The 18828-nt window shown below is 42.1% G+C and overlaps 1 protein-coding gene and 1 long non-coding RNA gene across 6 annotated transcripts in view; one reads left to right on the plus strand and one right to left on the minus strand.

Annotated features, from left to right (window-relative positions):
• LOC129153192 (uncharacterized) overlaps nt 1-18828 on the plus strand; it is a 170452-nt gene that overhangs the window by 121214 nt on the left and 30410 nt on the right. The gene's annotated exons all lie outside the window — the stretch shown is intronic.
• The window catches only part of LOC107381645 (protocadherin-9), a 243711-nt gene continuing 230062 nt past the window's right edge, over nt 5180-18828 (minus strand). For all 4 annotated transcript variants that reach the window (XM_054732393.2, XM_054732392.2, XM_015953417.3 and 1 more), the window contains one exon: nt 5180-6455. In XM_054732393.2, coding sequence (XP_054588368.1) covers nt 6085-6455 — 371 coding nt within the window. In that variant the 3' untranslated portion in view covers nt 5180-6084. The remainder of the gene's footprint in view (nt 6456-18828) is intronic.

The following is an 18828-nucleotide window of genomic DNA, read 5'->3' on the forward strand; positions in this document are numbered from 1 at the left end:
CAGTTGACAGAGGGTTATGCTTCAGTCGATGCTGTACTTTAACTGGTTTTCAATCTTGGCTTCTCTTCTGTTAAACATGCATTTCGGTAATGGCCTCTAACATGTACAAGGCTACAGGGTCTGTTGGGCTGGAAGAAATCCAAACTGATTTCTCCTACATTCAATAGGAAGGAACTGAATTAATCTTCTTGGAGCAGACCATTTTTAATTTCTACTAATATTATCTTCACACACAGCCCTTGAACGTTCAGATGGTTCTCTTTTCGTCTGTATCTTTGTGCAGAATTCTCTTTTCCTGTCTGATGCGCATGGTGTCTCTGTGACTGATTTCTGCTGAACATTCACTCTGTTCCACTTTGTGCACACAGGCTTCCCTGACTGGAAAGGAAATATTCTCAAAGCCACGAAAAAAGCAAATGCGATTGGGAACCTTTTTTCTTGGTATTGGTGTGACACTAATTTACTTCCCCTCACACTTCCAAGGCAATTAGCTTTGAAGCTTCTCAGAAACTATTCTTGCACGAGACGATAGCTTGAACGGCAAGTTAGAATTTAAGCCGGCCCATTGGGCGACAGCTGATAAACATATCAAATGAGGTTACAGTGAGAAATAGAAACCTAAAAGAAAATAAAATGACTTTGTTATACTGGGTGCCTTGCCCTTCAGTACTGGCAATGGGGCTGCATGGAAATTATTAACTTGATGATCAAATGTGTTTTCCAAACAGTATGCAGTAGGATGCATATGACTTTAAAGGCTGTGCTTGTAAAATGATGCCATGTACGTAATCCTTCATTGGGGTTTTTAATGTTAGCACACTGTAGTTTATAGAAGGAAACACAACACTCTGAATATGTTGATGCCTAATTTTTTGGTAGTTTCCACTCAAATCGATTTAAAGAAACATCAAAAACAAAATAAAAACACAATCAAGTACAATCAAATTGGGCTACGTTTAAAGAAGCTCTTCTAGTCTTTCGTTCACATGATTTCAAAGAAGTTTATTAAGGTCCCGTTAGTCATCATCACACACTTAGGCCAATGAGAAGGTATTTTTACATAAAGACCATTGGTGGCTCAGGGCTTAGGAGTTTGCCCTGCAGTCAGTGGGTTGCCGATACAAACCCCAGCTTCATCCATGTCAGTCGTTGTTACCTTGAGCAAGACACTTGATCCACCGTACCTGCTAGTTGTGGTCATAGGGACTAGTGACATTGGCTTTGTGGTTGTCTTGTTTCTGTCAGTGAGCTCCAAGGCAGCCATGGCTACAGTCATCACCAGCGAGTGAATGGGTGAATGACTGGGTGAAGTATAAAGTGCTTTGGAGTCATCTGACTTAGAAAATCACCATACCATTTACCACAGTTGCTTTGCAAGCAAGGGGGTTGTATGCTAAACACACAACTGATGCCTTTCTGAATAAAGAACCCCACCATGCAGTGACCTCTGATGACTGCTTCTTATAAATCCTGAACAAGAGCAAGCAGACAACAATTCCCCTGGACATTTTTATACACTTACCCCCAAATTCCACTACCTCTGCTCCGCTGCGCTCCGCTCCGACACGAACGCCGGAGCAAAATCGGTCCTGTTCTAGTCAATCAGAGCAATTCCACTACTGCGGCCGTGCTCCGGCAGTGCGGCGCCATGCGCCGCCCTCTGTTCCGGCGTCCGGCAAAAATAGAATCGATCCTATTTTTGCCGGACGCCGGAGCACCTCCGCAGTAAATGGACAGAAATCACAAATGCCCAACAGGAAAAGGAGCGAGCACAACTTCCGTTTTTCACAATAAATCGATAAACAAAAGGCGTTTTTTGTTTCATATGTACAGGTTTAACAACTTTTAACAACTATCAGTGGCGGCTGAAGTTTAAATGCACAAAATTAAGCCATAATTTAATAATAATAATCACACTTTGTTGATCCAAACACTGCTGATCTCTCAACACAAATGACAGGCAGATTAAACAGTTCATTTTGATGCTTCTCCCACACAACGGGTGTTTGGATCTAACTTCCGCGTTTATTGCTCGGACTGTATCGCAAGATCTCGAAAATCCCGCGCATGCTTGTTTGCCCACCTCAGGTCTCCGCACCGGAGCGGAGCCGTTGTAGAGCGGGTACCAGTAAAAATTGAGTTCGGAAGCGAACGGCTGTGGAAGGCGGGGGCGGACCGGAGCGGAGGTAGTGGAATTTGGGGGTTAGACATTTTATTAAGAATGTATCATTAACATAGGGTTTATTGAGTTGTGCGTTTCAGACCCACTGACCATCTATTAGGGAAATGACTGCTACCTCTTGAGCCACAGCTGCACCAATATTTCCCCCACAGCTTATCAAAGGAAAACTACCTATTCACCAATGGTAGATGGATCTCAATTTGCAATATCATTTAGAAGAAACACAGCAAGTTTCAAAAGTATTGAGAAAAAAGGAACAGATATGTTGTGGCAAGTCAAGGCCTCAGTGGTGCCATGGTCATCAGTGCACTTGAGGCTGTCACCCCAACACTGGGAGTGTTGATCCAGTAGATCCCAGAAACAATCTGAGATCTCTGCCCAAGAGAGCAGTTTTCTTGGAACAGCAAAGAACAGAATTTCTCAGGCCTAGTGTCATGTCCCTTGTGGTGCTTGTCCCCTCAGACTTATCATTCCTGTTATTCACTTTACTTCCTATTAATGTTTTCAGTCTTTCCAATCAACAGCCTCTTTGGTGTTTTATTTCTTGTCTATGTTTTAATTTTCCCTGCCCTTGCTCCCTGGCTCATTTTATGTTGTTTGCTCTGTTTACAATAGTATTAATATGTTTTTTTTCCTGTTTTCAGTCATTGCTAAACTAGTTTAATTGCTTTAGGTCTTTGGTTCTAGTGTCAGTAGTTATCATGAGTTGTTTTTTATGGTTTCTTCTTTGTCCTCCTTTTATTTTAGTGCCTGTGTTGTCTCTCTCTCTTAATTAAACTCACCTGTAGCAGATCATGTACACCTGTTCCCTGTTTCATCATCACTGCCTCAGTATACTTAAACCAAGTTCAGTCCTCCACTCATTGTTGGTTACTTGTATCCCTGTGTCTTGCATTCTGTTCCTGCCCCAAACAAGCTGTACATTGAGGACTTTTTGCCTTTACCTTCTCAGCAGCCTAGTGGTGAGGTGTCTGCCCTGGCACTGGGAGAGTGGGGTTCAAATCCTTGTTGGTTCATACCTAAGACCTTAAAAAGTGAGCCCAATGCCTCCCTCCTTGACAGTCAGCTTTAAGGGGTTGTATTGGGGTTAAATCACTTAATAGTTCCTGAGCACAGACACTGCTGCAGCTCACTGGGACAGATGTGTAGATGTAATTTTATAATAAGACTTGAAATTGATCGGTCTTGAAAGTCCTCATGGCTGTGGAGGGCAGCAGCCCCTAGAACAGCTTCACCAAATGATCTCATTTTAATTTACCATTTTGGAAATAGATTCCAAACACATTAGAATCAGAATAAAACAACTACAATCTCCATCCACCCAACATCTAAACCCCTTCATAGTCACTAGGGTCATGGTGAGCTGGGGCATTTGTTCAGCAGTCACTGGGCAAGAGGCGGGAGCATACTCTTTAAATGTTGTCAGTTTGTCACAGGTCCACACAGAGACTAACAACCAGTTACTTACCCACTCACACCTAAGGACCATTTAGAGTCTGCAATCAACCTGACATTCTCTGGAGAAAACTCAGCCATGCATGGGGAGAACATGCTAACTCTGTGCAGAAAGGCTTCAAACTATCTTACTGTGAGGCAACAAAACAACCACCTGATCAATGCAGCACCAATTCTGAAGTCTTGGAAGTGTTAAACCAACTGAGAATAAGCCAAACCTGGACATTCCTTAAATCTGCAAACTGTTACAAGTATAAATGTTAAATAGTTTATATAAAGAAGCTTTAAGTCTGTTTTTTTTTTTTTATTATTGACCATTTCCCAACTGTGTCCCTTCTGGGGTTTTGGTAAATGTTTCGAAATGCCACAATGACCCTGAATGTATTGTTGTTGTTGTGTGTTATGGGGAGTTTTGTCATTTATAAGGACACACAATGCTAAATAGGCCAGACAAACTATTCATCAACATGACAGACTCCCACGAAGCATGTTCTGTTTCTCCTTAGTTCCTCTAACTTCACCAGCCCTTTGGTTTATTAAAGAACGAGGAAAAATAAGATAAAAGGAACACACAATATTTACAAGAGATAACATATTCTCTAATTAGATGAAATCCAGAATTTTTAGCTAGGGGAGGCTTTCCAAATAAATTCCAGCCCCATTTCATGATTATGTACCTGGTTCTGTTGCCAGGTTCCTGTAGGCATTTATCTGCACAGATAAAAAAACACAACTCTCCAGATGTTACCACCTTGTAGGCAAATGAAGCATACACATATTTAAAACATTTATTGCAGTAGCTTTATACCTGTATAGTAGTAACATGGATTAACTGTTTCAGTATGCGATGTCAAACACCCTCACAACTAACAAACATACTGCGATAAGCAAACCACTCCATCCCACTAAACATCTTTTAATATTGTGACAGAAATATGAAAGTGCTTTACAAATCAAATAACTCCTTAAGAACAACTTAACTTCAATAGTCCGTCCCTCCAAAAACATTGTAAGAAAAATAAGACACAAAATTAACTGTTTAAGGTATATCTTGTAGCATGCTGATCCATGGTGTGTTTGCCTCCCATGCTTAAAAAACCAGTCTTTTAGGACCGGCATGATCACAAAGAAATTATCTTTCATGGATGGCCCACAATCTGTACATGCCTTTGTGTTTTTCCTCAGATTGACTTTTGCACTTTTACACCTGCCGTGATTATGTCTCAGAAATGGGCAGGTATTCAACGCATAAGGCATTTGATCATCAGATGGGAGTTACTTTATAGCCAACATGTTCTTATCATTTGAAATTAGCACAGTTCGGTATTTTGACGAAGGATCATGAAGGCACAGTGAATTGAATTGTTACCCTAACCCGTGTTTAATTATGAATGGGAAATAAATCTGTGGGAACGTTACATACAATATGTATATTTATATACATATGTCAGTAAATTGTAGGTTCTACTGAGAAATTGCACTCAGTGAAATCACAATTTGAATAAAATCTATACAGTAGTAAGATCAACCTTAGATAAAACATTTAGCCATTTACAAATATATTGCTATTGTACTAAACACTTTCAAAATTGGTTTATAGTGGAGAGTCTTGAGAGCTTTCCATTTTTATAATGCACATATTGAGCATTGACATCCTTCATACAGCTTTTTTCTAGTTTTTGCTTTTTTTAACAAAAAAGAAAAGTTTGCTTTTATGATTTTGCAGTGCTAGAAGGAAATTATTATGGATTATGGGCAACAGTGCTTAAAATTCAGGGTGACGTTGTTTCAAAATCAACCATTCTCTAAAATAATTAGGTAAATGCTTTTTTGTATGATATTCTAAATAATTTTCCAGTTGAAATCCCAAATCCAGATGAACCATCATGATGACAACAGCCACAAACCCTTCTACCTGCCGTGGATATTACAGATACATGATTGTGGTTAATAAGTCTTATTTACAAACACGGAGACAATGACAGAATAAACAGGTGTCTACAAACAGTGTTATCAGAACACTTTCTGAAATGTAGTAAATTTTCTTTGACTGTGTCGATTAATATAGTCCAGAACAACTCAATAATAATCACACCACAAATATTGGTATATATTGGTCAGCCAGCATTTTTTCTTCTTTTTTCAGTTTTATGCAAGTCCTTCCTCCTCATGTCCATTTCGTACAGGAAGTGGACAGGAAATGCCGTTTAACACTGAAGAAATCCACAGAGGATCACACAAAAAGGATTTTCTGTAGAGCAGTGACAAAGCATAAGCACTTTTTGTTTTCCTGGCCTACACAGTACATGTGGCTATTACACCGCAGAGAAGCATCAACTTAAGAGGAAAGAGATGAGACAAGAAGTACGACAATGGAGCTCAGGTACACCACCTCTTTACTCTGTCCGGATGTGAGGGCTCCTAACGGAACAGAAGCAGAGTCCATCTTATAGCTGCTGGTCCTTTGGGCTGTCTGGGCATGAGGATGACTGGCAGGACTTCAGACTCACTAAAGGAATATCAGCAATGCCACTGTTCCCGAAGTGTCCCTCACCGCTGCCAAACTGCTTCCTGTCGCCAAAATGCTCCGACCGTCCGGTCTCATTTTTCCAGGTTCTGGACAGAGTATGTCCATTAAGAAGTTTGTCCTTTGGACCCCATTCCCGCTGAGACCCATAGCTGGACATGGGCGACTTGGGCTGCTGATATGTTCCTAAAGTGGGAGGCATCCAACAGTTGTCCGAATGTCCCAGGACAAGGCACTCCTGTGTGCACATCTCTGTAGCTTCCACGAGGCCACGTGGTCCCAGGGGGCCATCTGAAATGGAACAAAATAAGTTTACATTAGGATCTGTTTTAAATCGAGTTAGATCAGTGATATTAAAATCTAGAGTTGTTAAGGGTCACCATCTTGCATGTTTAGATGCTTTTCTGTTCCAACACAACTTTTTTTAGCTGGTACTGGCATTATCTTGTTACAAAATTTCATCAATGCGATATTCAGTATGTGTTCAATACTTGTTCAATTTCGGATGTACATACAGTGTGTCCGTGTCCCTTATGCTGCATAGTTCTGGAAACACGTTTCCTTTTTTATTAGTTTTTTTTAGTGGTTGAAGGTCGTCTATACCTGTAATCTTACTCCTTCCTTTTTTCTAAGTGTATGTGCTGCTGTAATGAGTGAATTTCCCCACTGTGGGATTAATAGTCTATTCTATTCTATCATAATCCATAAATTATGAACAGTTTTTGCAGTTTTTGAAAACATGTTGAACAGATAAATCAACAATGAATCAGGTCCATTTGAGCAAGGAAACAACTAAATCATGCTTTTTAGCAGCCTTCTAAATCCCACATAGGACAGTACTGCTTTGCACATTTCAACTTAAGTGCATACTTAATATGAATGCAGGGAAGTCGGTCATTCTTCTGCCTGTACATACATTCAATAACAATAATGAACTCATGACAGTTTGCATGCAGTGTGCAACACTTACGATTGCACAAAGCTCTACGCAGAGTGATAATGCATAGTCAAGAGAAAACCAGATAATTTTCTCAAACGAGGAAGAAGATGACCGAGCAGACATCTGGGGAGCTGTTAAGAAAGACCGATAGTGGAACGAGAAAGAGGCTGCGATCATGTGCTGCATAGAGCACGGGAACCAGTTACAGACCTGCCATTTATGTGACATATTGCCTTTTTTTCCCTTTGTATTGTTAGATAAATGGCCTTATTGAATGCATCACTTTCATGATCTCACAGATTGCATTTCATGAAATGTTTAATTCTAAAAATACTAGAAAAATTATGGCAAAATATGTTTTATGCATCTAAGTATAGATTTGCATGCAGGAATTCACAGTTATTGTGTATATAAAAAAATCTAATTATAAATATTTGATGTCTGCAGTTTACTTCACTTTCACCAAATACCAGCTAGTGATTATCAAGGACCCTTTATTCTGTGCCTTTTCCTCCTTGTAATAAACATAACCATTTGCATGTTGACTGGTACAATCAGTGGCCCCAGTGGGCAGTGCAGGATCATTTGAATCAGCCATTTTCTCTCATTAATCTCTACATACTGTCTGGATGAGAAAATCCACAGACAAAGCCTGATTGAAATAGCACTTGATGTATTGAACACAAGGGGTACAAAATCTATACATGAACACCAAAACATTTTAATAGTGTCCTACAAACAAGCAAATGAGCACGGAAATCCATATAGAGTAGGCTGTCTGGAAAATGATTTAATTGGATCCTCTAGTGTTGTAGTAGGCTTGTAATGTAACAATCAAATCTGGTAAATTAATCAAATATAAACAAGGATATTATTCATTGAAACCTGACATTTCTACAGTTAAAATTAAGCGAAATATTTGAAATGCAGCAACATTTCAAATTCATTATGACATATAAGAGAGGAACAGTTTTTTTTTTATTACAATTAGGTTATAAGAACAACTCAAGTATTGGTTTTCACAAAGTTGGCTGAATCATTCTGATTTAACCCTTTTTTTCTGTACAACCACAAGTAGTTCATCAGTTCCACAGGCTTTCATTGGCATATTAGGTTTGTAGAAGCAGTCAATATTTGCAATGTCTGACTTTTCTTTGAAGATCACCCTAGACATTTAAACAAACTGCAATTGTATCAAAAAGATTTTGCTCTGCAGGTTGGTCAAGCCACGCCCAATTGTATTCTCCGCAGGTTTATCGTTATAGCGATCACAGTGGTTTGGTGGCGGGTTGATGCAACAGAACAACAAAGATGGCCACAGTTCATTTGAAACATCGTTGGCAACAGCTTTTGATGAAACTTGTGCTTTTCTTTGAGTCAAGAGCAGATAGAGGTTCTTAAGTCCTTTTTTTATTTAGGAAAAAAAAAGTATTTGCATCTTCAACAGTGTATGGAGAGCTGCCCCGTTGACTGCCATTCATAGTGGTGAGTACATCACCTTGTTTGTTGTCCAAGAGCATACGGAGAGTTTGACAGACAACTTTAGACTCCAATCCACTACTGAACTCTCTTTATGGGTCATAGCCAGAATATATATATATATATATATATATTACTACTGGTATGGTCAGTGCTTGGAGTTTATTCGAATCTGCAGTTTTTTGTTTTCTTCAGGAGGATTGATCACATTTAAACTTTAATGATTGATTGAGGCATTTATGTGAATTTGCCCCATCCCAGAGGAGCAAGTAGGCTGTGTCTGCCCAAAGACACTTTGACATGTGGCATGGGTAGCCTGGGATTGAAGTCAGATTATTTGTCTTTCAGTACTATTCATTAAATTAGGTCATCTTGGGGATTCGCGCAAGCTGCCCCTATTAAAACTGAGGCAGCAATCTTTGTGACAATTAGTATTTTTATCATTTTAAATTTTTTAGAAACAGTCTTTTGTTTGAGCCAAACTTCACAGCTGATTGTATTCTTTCCTTTCAGCAAACAAAACAAATTCAGCCCACCACACTTCACTCACTCTCTTTTCACTAGCTTTGTACAAGAACAATACAAAGAAATGCAGCATTTAGCTCGCTGAAAATGTAGTTTGCCTGTTTAATTCAAAGGAAGCCATTGGAGGTTGTATCTTCTGAAATTCTGCTTCCTCCCTTTGACAGATTTCTTTTTAGCTGTGCAAGAAGCTCAGGCTGCAATTTAACTATTTTAAAATAGTACCTCTATATTTACAACTTTCTTGTTTTATTTTTATAAATGTTCATGTTGTGGCATTGCCTGAGATTTTCCCTGTATGCAAACGGTTTCCCTTTGAAACTATTCTTGTCTGTTAGCTGAGAAAAATCACCAACATTTACAAAATGTGATTATTTTTCTCATTACATCACAATATTTATCTCTATTAAAAATCACTCATCAGGCACATTGATTACACTTGATGTCAGTTGTAGGGTTTCATGTTTTGCTTTCTGCATTTGCAGTTTCATTAACTGTAATGCAGCTGCACATTCAAATTCATTAATTGTGAATCAGTCACTGTTGGAAGCCATGTGACTTGGAAAAGCCCCAAAGAAGTCAAGTGACGTCCTGCAACTTGGAAGAGCTGTGGACAGATGATAAGCACAAACACGCCATGACACTACAACTGGAGATAAGAGGCTGCTGGGCATGAACTCCATTGTGCTCTGGCTTGACAAACAAACATATGAAACAGCTTTCCGTTGGGCCTAGGAGAAAAACACAAGAAAAATAAATAGCTGACTTCTGTCTCGGACGTTTGAGGTGTTTTCAGTAAAACTGGAACTGTTTATGATTATGCTTACATTATCATAAGGATGAGGCACATTTGTTGCAAAGATTTCTGTACATTCTGATGACAGACACAAGTACAGGATATTTATACATCCATCCATTTCAAGAGTTTAGCAGTTTTGTTATTAAATATGTATTTCTTACTACTTTAATGTTTTTGAAGGTTGTTACTTCCATAAGTTGTACATTCAATTCAATTCAAGTTTATTTATATAGCGCCAAATCACGACAAGAGCCGTCTCAAGGCACTTCACATAATAAACATTCCAATTCAGGTCAGTTCATCAAGCCAATCCGAAATAATGTTTCCTATATAAGGAACCCAGCAAATTGCATCAAGTCACTGACTAGTGTCAGTGACTATACAGCAATTCTCATACTAAGCAAGCATGCAGCGACAGTGGAGAGGAAAACTCCCTTTTAGCAGGAAGAAACCTCCAGAGAATCCTGGCTCAGTATAAGCAGCCATCCACCACGACTCACTGGGGATCGAGAAAACAGAGCAGACACACACACACACGCACGCACGCACGCACACACACACACACACACACACACACACACACACACACACACACACACACACAAAGACAAGTAATGTGTCTATAGTTATATTGTGATGTCTTAGTAAATATTCTATTTGGTGAAAGATAAACTTTATTGTATTTATCTTAGTGGATCTATATCCAACCACTAATCTAGTGTGACAACATTGAATGGCGCATGACCCCGAGCTTTCCAGAAGGAAACATGGTACCCCCAAAGATGCTAGAACCGTGCCCTATGTACTTTAGACCCGGTTTATATGGTTATGTTACAAAGCCACCAATATTCTTCAACAATTGGGCATCATTTTATTAATGTTCAACAAAATTTCAATGGATGTTTCTAGAGATTAAAGGTAAAACTGCATACTGCCACTTTAAGCAATCTGTGTCAACGCTAAAAGAAAAGGAAAACAACTCAGTCAGGCCACAATTCTTATTTTTGTGGTCAAGGTTCTACAATTTTTATAAAATATATATTTCCTTATTTTCTGCCTCAGCAATGCCTGTTGCTAATACAGAAATGATTCTATACACACACACACACACACACGAACACACACACACACACACACACACACACACACACACACACACACACACAGCCAGTGGCTGGTTTTTGGTGCAGAGCCCCTGAGTGCTTTAAATAACATTGAGGCACAGGTGTTGAGGAATGTAAGGGATTCAGAAGTGTGTCAGATGGTGCTGACTTTTGCTTACAGCACTGTGCAAATAATGCAGATGTCCACAAAGACAGACACACTGAAGACAAAGAAACCATTAGATTGCCTCCTGATGCAGTGCCATTAGGATATGCTGGAGGCTAGCCTTTTTTTTTTTCATGGCTTTCACCGAATTAAAAAGAGAGCCATGAGGAATAGCTGTTTAATGATGGACACTTTAGCACCCAAGCAGGATTTACAAGCCTCTCTTTCTGTCCTCCTACTCAGCATCAACAGATCACAAAGGTTAGAGGAGGAGAAAACCATGCTCACTGCTGACCAGAGGTTGTTTGCAACTAGAAGGGAGTATTCTTGTTTTAGTCTTCTGGCTATTCCTAATTAGATAACATTTGGCTAATTAATTGGATGCACACTATCAGTGCTGATGTGCCGGTCCCACACCAGCAAAAGCCTTCTGAATGACAAGAATGGGTGGGGGTGTGGGAGTGATCGAGTGTGGGGGATTTTGTGTCCAGAGGGCTTGTTTATTTATCCATGCTGTTAAGCGTGCCCAGATGTTGTTGTTTGGGGATAAATGAGGCTTTGTTTTGGCCCAGCGTCGAAGGCTTAAAAATTCCATACCGGCATCTCCAGCTGCTGCTCCAAAAGTCCACCTGATATGTCTGGCAGATTAATTTGGTGTGCCTTAAATCTGTGTGGATATTTCCTCTGACCTTTTGATCCTCCTCAACAAAACCTAAAGAAAATGCACAGCCAACTCACTTCTGTGTACACCGGGCTCCATAATGATACACCGTAATATGACTACAGCCTGAAGATCGGCCTTACGCCAGCAGTGAATGTAACGCAAATAGCTCGGGGAAATGTGCAAGTGCTCTATGGTAGTTGGTGTCCAACAAGGCATTGAATTACAATACTATACAGCTTTGTAAAAAAAAAAATAATAAAATAAAAATGAAAACAGACCCTGTGATCTACAGTAAAGGCTATCTGGGGTTGGATAGATATAATAGTGAGCGAAGCAGAACAGAGCAACACGCTGGATGCATTCTCCAGAGAATAGCAGTCTCACTGATGGATCCTTTCTAGTGCTCCCTTTGAGGCCAGGCAGCAGCTTCTCATGAGATGAGATGAAGGGCAGGGGGGAGTCGAAACAGAAAATAAAGACAAATCTTGAATTTGAGAGAAAGGTGTTTTGGGAAGAGAATTGAGTAAAACGGAGAAGAAAAGAGGAGCATAAACGAGGAAAAACAGAAATCTCAAAGCTCGTTAAGGACAGACATTTGCATAATTTCCATGATCACTGATAATTCTTATTGGCTTAGACCTCACTCACCACTGTTCTCAGATCAATTTGTAATTCTAATATTCTGCTAAATGTTCTCTCTTGGAACCACTTTTTCTTTCAAGGTTAAGAGAAAATATTGTGGATAAGGAAATGAGCATCTTAAAACCTTGTGTTCCTTGACAGCTTAAGAAATAGTTTTTTTCATAATTTTTGTTAAAAAATTATGAATCACAGCAATGAAGGAAAAAATAAGGACAGTCTGGATCTTTATTCCAACATGTTGCAAGATGATGTATTTCTGAGTAATACCTGAATGGTTTGTTGCCCAAATATCATAAAGCAGTTTGAATGTGCATGTGGTCTAAAATCATTCTGATCATCTCTGAGTAGAATTTTCATTTATTTATTTGTTTTTTTATTTAAATCTTTTTGTACACCTTATCATGCCTATTCAGTTGTCTGCTGCTCAATTACACCTTTGGCATAATCTTTGGACTAATTTTAAAAATGCTCAGATCAAATCGGTCATGGGTGGTTCTGTAGGTTGAATGCTTTGCAGTCATGTTTCTGGTTTTATTGTATTTCTGGTACTTCCGGTTTTATTTTTTGTATTCACTTCCTGTCTCATTACGAGGCTCCTCACTAATCAGCCTTATGTCTTGCACCTGTGTCCTGGCTTCTCCATTTATGCTTCTTTGCAAACAGATTCCTTTGCCAGTTTGTCTTCTTCAGTTGAGTAAAGTGAACCTCCTCAGTAACACTTTGTGAGAGTGTATTTAGTTAGTTTTGGACTTGTTCAATTGTGCTGTACTGCCAGGAATCCCTTCTGTTTATTAAACAGTGTGAGCTATGCCTTTGAATCCTCTTTTGTGCTTTGATAGTACAAACTGGCCAGTAATCGACTCAGCAGGCTCTGACTCAGTTTTGGGGGCCCTGGGGGCTCAGGGGAAGAGGCTCCTCCAACAGAAACAACAGATGAGCCTACTGCGCCAGGAGATGGGGCAACTCAATGCTCAACATGATCACTTTGCTACCTCAGTCAGTGATCAACATAGCTACCTGGTGGAGAAGGTGCAGCGGCTCCGGACCTCTTCAACCCAGCCTCCAGAGAAGGACTACTTGCAGCAGCCCCAGAGTATTGAGGTGACTCCTGGAACACACTTTGCATCCCCTGGCCTATCTGTTCATCTTGCTCGTCCTGAGAGGTTTTCTGGGGGACTCTGGTGATTGTCAAGCATTTTTGACTCAGTGTAGCCTCCACTTTGAACTGCAGCCCTTCTCTTTCCCCACAGAGAGAGCCAAGATTACCTTTCTCATCTCCCATATTTCGGGCAGAGCCGAGGCGTGGGCCACGAGCGAGTGGGAGCGCAACTCGGACATTTGTAAGTCACTTGATCTTTTTACAAAGCGTTTCACACAGATTTTTCAGTACACCAGGCCAGGAAGAGAGGCAGCCAGAGCTCTGTCAGCTGCAGCAGAAGAGGAAGTGTGTCGCAGATTATCCTATTGAATTTCGTACTTTGGCAGCTGCATGCGACTGGAATCAATCAGCACTTTTTGATGCCTTTTTGAGTGGTCTTTCTAGTGAACTCAAGGATCTGTTAGCCCCTCTGGATCTGCCGGAGGATTTGGACTCACTCATCGATCTAGTGATCAAGATTGACAAGAGACTCACAGACCGACAAAGAGAGAGGTGTTTCACCTTCCCTTCTCCTCCGAACTGATGGAGGCGATACGCTGCTAATAGTGGCCCCAGTTGGTGTGCGTCTGCCCCTGAATCTTCTCTTAATGTGTCCTCTGCTTCACCACCTTCATCGGAAGAGCCCATGGAGATTGACAGAGCCCACCTATCACCTGAGGAACGCCAGCACCGCTTTCGGAAGGGCTCTGCCTGTATTGTGGCCAGTCGGGTCACCCAAGTCAGCGACTGTCCAGTAAATAAGAAGGGACCGCTAAGGAAGTTTTCATTGGTGAGTTGCACCTCCTTTTCTAATGACTTCCAACGTGCAAGCCCCACTGTTCAGCTCTCCACTCCTGAAAAGACTGTTGAGCTGGTGGTGCTTATTGACTCTGGTGCAGATGCTAACTTGATGGATGCTCAATTTGCAAGACAATTAGACTTAGAGTTTTTGCCTCTTGAAAGGCCCCTGCAGGCTGTCGCCTTGAATGGGCATCCGTTGTGCTCTGTGTCTAGTCAAACCCCACCTGTTAAAGTGACTTTCGCTGATAACCATTCTGAAATGATTAAGTTTTTCCTGTCTGATTTTCCTCAACACCCGGTTATTTTGGGTTATCCCTGGCTTGTTTGGCGCAATCCTAACTAAGATTGGTCCTCGGGTTCTATTTTACCTTGGAACTGCGATTGTTTACAGTCTACTCGAGGTAGTGCCCCTCCTTCCCAGGTTCTAGGGGTTCAACCAGACCATGATTCTGACTTCCCAGATCTGTCTAGGGTTCCCTTTTGTTACCATGACCATAAGGAGGTTTTTAGCAAGTCACGGGCTACCTCTTTGCCCCTGCATCGTCCTTATGACTGTGCCATTTACTTGCTGCCAGGAACCACGCCCCCTAAGGGTCGCCTGTACCCGTTGTCCTTACCTGAACGGCAGGCCATGAGGGATTACATTGACGCGGCTCTCCGGACAGGCATAATTCGTGAATCTTCGTCCCCTGCTGGGGCAGGTTTTTTCTTTGTGGCTAAAAAGGACAACATTTTACGTCCGTGCATCAATTACTGGGGTCTCAATGACGTCACCATCAAGAACAGGTACCCCCTCCCTCTGGTCTCTTCAGCTTTTGAACTCTTACAAGGTGCTAAGGTTTTTACTAAGTTGGATTTAAGGAATGCTTATCATCTTGAGAGTGTGAGGGAGGGGGGTGATTGGAAGACTGCCTTTAATACGCCCAGTGGGCATTATCAGTACCTGGTGATGCCTTTTATGCTCTCTAATGCTCCTGCGGTTTTTCAGGCTTTGATTAATGATGTACTTCGGGATATGCTCAATGATTTTGTTTTCGTGTAGCTTGATGATATTCTGATTTTCTCCCCTGATATGCAGTCCCATATCCAGCATGTGCGGAGGGTTCTTCAACACCTTCTCCAACGCCAGCTCTATGTGAAGGCGGAGAAGTGTCTTCCACGAGTCTTCCGTTCATTTCCTTGGGCTTGTTGTGAGGCAGGGGGAGATCCAGATGGATCCGTCAAAGGTGGAGGCGGTCAAGAATTGGCCGGTCCCTACCTCGAGGAAAGAGGTGCAGAGGTTTTTAGGTTTTGCAAACTCTTACCGACGGTTTATTAGGGGTTTCAGTAGCATTGCTGCTCCTTTGCACGCTCTGACCTCCCCAAGAGTCAGGTTTCTGTGGTCCTCTAAGGCAGACAAGGCCTTTCTGAGTCTTAAGGACAGTTTCATTTCAGCTCCGATTCTGGTAATGCCTGACACCCAGTTCCAGTTTATTTTTGAGGTGGATGCCTCTGATGGGGGAGTGGGGGCAGTTCTCTCACGGCACTCCAAGGTGGATCACCTCATTCACCCCTGTGCATTCCTGTCACGCAAGCTATCTGCCGCTGAGAGAAACTACGACATTGGGGATCGTAAGCTGTTGGCCATTAAAGTGGCCTTGAAGGAATGGCGCCACTGGCTCGAGGGGTCCAAGCTGCCATTCATTGTGTGGACCGACCACAAAAATTTAGAGTACCTGAGACGGGCCAAGAGGTTGAATCCTCGTCAAGCCAGGTGGGCTTTGTTTTTTTACTCGTTTTAACTTTACTGTGTCTTATCGACCCGGTTTGAAAAATGTGAAGCCTGATGCTCTGTCCCGCCTGCCTAACACAGTTTCTTCTGTTCCCGAGGTCCCAGCACCTGTCCTCCCCTTGTCTTGTGTGGTTGGAGCAGTGACCTGGTCTGTGGAGGAGCAGGTAAAGCAGGCAGCTGCTTCTGTTCAGGCCCCTGACGGTTGTCCTCCGAACCGGCTTTTTGTTCCCCCTAACCAGAGGTCTCAGATCATTCACTAGGCCCATGCTTCCCGTTATTCGTGACATCCAGGGGTCAAAAGAACAGTGTTTGTAATTCAGCAATGGTTCTGGTGGCCATCTATGAGACGTGATGTCGCTGAGTACAATGGGGCAAAAAAGTATTTAGTCAGCCACCGATTGTGCAAGTTCTCCCACTTAAAATGATGACAGAGGTCAGTAATTTTCATCATAGGTACACTTCAACTGTGAGAGACAGAATGTGAAAAATAATCCATGAATTCACATGGCAGGATTTTTAAAGAATTTATTTGTAAATCAGGGTGGAAAATAAGTATTTGGTCAATAACAAAAATTCAACTCAATACTTTGTAACATAACCTTTGTTGGCAATAACAGAGGTCAAACGATTACTATAGGTCTTTACCAGGTTTGCACACACAGTGTCTGGTATTTTGGCCCATTCCTCCATGCAGATCTTCTCGAGAGCAGTGATGTTTTGGGGCTGTTGCCGAGCAACACAGACTTTCAACTCCCCCCACAGATTTTCTATGGGGTTGAGGTCTGGAGACTGGCTAGGCCACTCCAGGACTTTCAAATGCTTCTTACGGAGCCACTCCTTTGTTGCCCGGGCGGTGTGTTTGGGATCATTATCGTGTTGGAAGACCCAGCAACGTTTCATCTTCAAAGCTTTCACTGGTGGAAGGAGGTTTTGGCTCAGAATCTCACAATACATGGCCCCATTCATTCTGTCCTTAACACGGATCAGTCGTCCTGTCCCCTTAGCAGAAAAACAGCCCCAAAGCATGATGTTCCCACCCCCATGCTTCACAGTAGGTATGGTGTTCTTGGGATGCAACTCAGTATTCTTCTTCCTCCAAACACGACGAGTTGAGTTTATACCAAAAAGTTCTACTTTGGTTTCATCTGACCACATGACATTCTCCCAATCCTCTGCTGTCTCATCCATGTGCTCTCTGGCAAACTTCAGACGGGCCTGCACATGCACTGGCTTCAGCAGCGGAACACATCTGGCACTGCAGGATTTGATTCCCTGCCGTTGTAGTGTGTTACTGATGGTGACCTTTGTTACTGTGGTCCCAGCTCTCTGCAGGTCATTCACCAGGTCCCCCTGTGTGGTTCTGGGATTCTTGCTCACCGGTCTCATGATCATTTTGACCCCACGGGATGAGATCTTGCTTGGAGCCCCAGATCGAAGGAGATTATCAGTGGTCTTGTATGTCTTCCATTTTCTGATAATTGCTCCCACAGTTGATTTTTTCACACCAAGCTGCTTGCCTATTGTAGATTCACTCTTCCCAGTCTGGTGCAGGTCTACAATTCTTTTCCTGGTGCCCTTCAAAAGCTCTTTGGTCTTGGCCATAGTGGAGTCTGACTGTTTGAGGCTGTGGACAGGTGTCTTTTATACAGATAATGTGTTCAAACAGGTGCCATTAATACAGGTAACGAGTGCAGGACAGAAAAGCTTCTTAAAGAAGACGTTACAGGTCTGTGAGAGCCAGAGATTTTCCTTGTTTGAAGTGACCAAATACTTATTTTCCACCCTGATTTACAAAAAAATTCTTTAAAAATCCTGCCATGTGAATTCATGGATTTTTTTTCGCATTCTGTCTCTCACAGTTGAAGTGTACCTATGATGAAAATTACTGACCTCTGTCATCATTTTAAGTGGGAGAACTTGCACAATCGGTGGCTGACTAAATACTGTTTTGCCCCACTGTATGTGGCAGCCTGTCCTGTATGTGCTTGGCACAAGAGCTCCCACACATGTCCTTCGGTCCTACTTTTCCCTCTCCCCATTCCCTCTCGGCCCTGGTCACATATCTCTCTGGATTTTTTTTCCGGGCTACCTGATTCTGAAGGTAATGCCACTATTCTCACTGTAGTCGACAGGTTTTGTAAGATGGTGCACTTCATTCCCCTTTCTAAATTACCCACGGCCAAGATGACCGCAGAGGTATTGTCTCAGGTTTTTAGGATCCATGGTTTCCCGGTTGACATTGTTTCGGGTCGTGGCCCTCAATTAATTTCTCGTGTTTGGAAGGCCTTTTGTTCCCTGTTGGGGTCTTCTGTCAGTCTCTCTTCAGGTTACCATCCCCAGAGTAACGGGCAGGCTGAGAGGCTAAATCAGGAACTTGGAACTGGTCTACGCATCCTTGCCGCTGAGTGCCCCTCAACGTGGTGTAAGCACCTGGTGTGGGTGGAGTTTGCCCACAACCCCTTGACAACCGCTTCTACGGGTCTTTCCCCATTTCACTGTGTGTATGGTTATCAACCGCCTCTGTTTCCAGCTCTAGAAGGGGAGGTCAGCATCCCGTCTGCCCATGCCCTTGTTCGGCGTTGTCGTAGGACCTGAGTTAAGGCACGTCGCACCCTCCTGAGACAATCTACGTCCTACGA

This window comes from Nothobranchius furzeri, chromosome 9 (assembly GCF_043380555.1).
Source record: "Nothobranchius furzeri strain GRZ-AD chromosome 9, NfurGRZ-RIMD1, whole genome shotgun sequence".
Classification (NCBI taxonomy): Eukaryota; Metazoa; Chordata; class Actinopteri; order Cyprinodontiformes; family Nothobranchiidae; genus Nothobranchius; species Nothobranchius furzeri.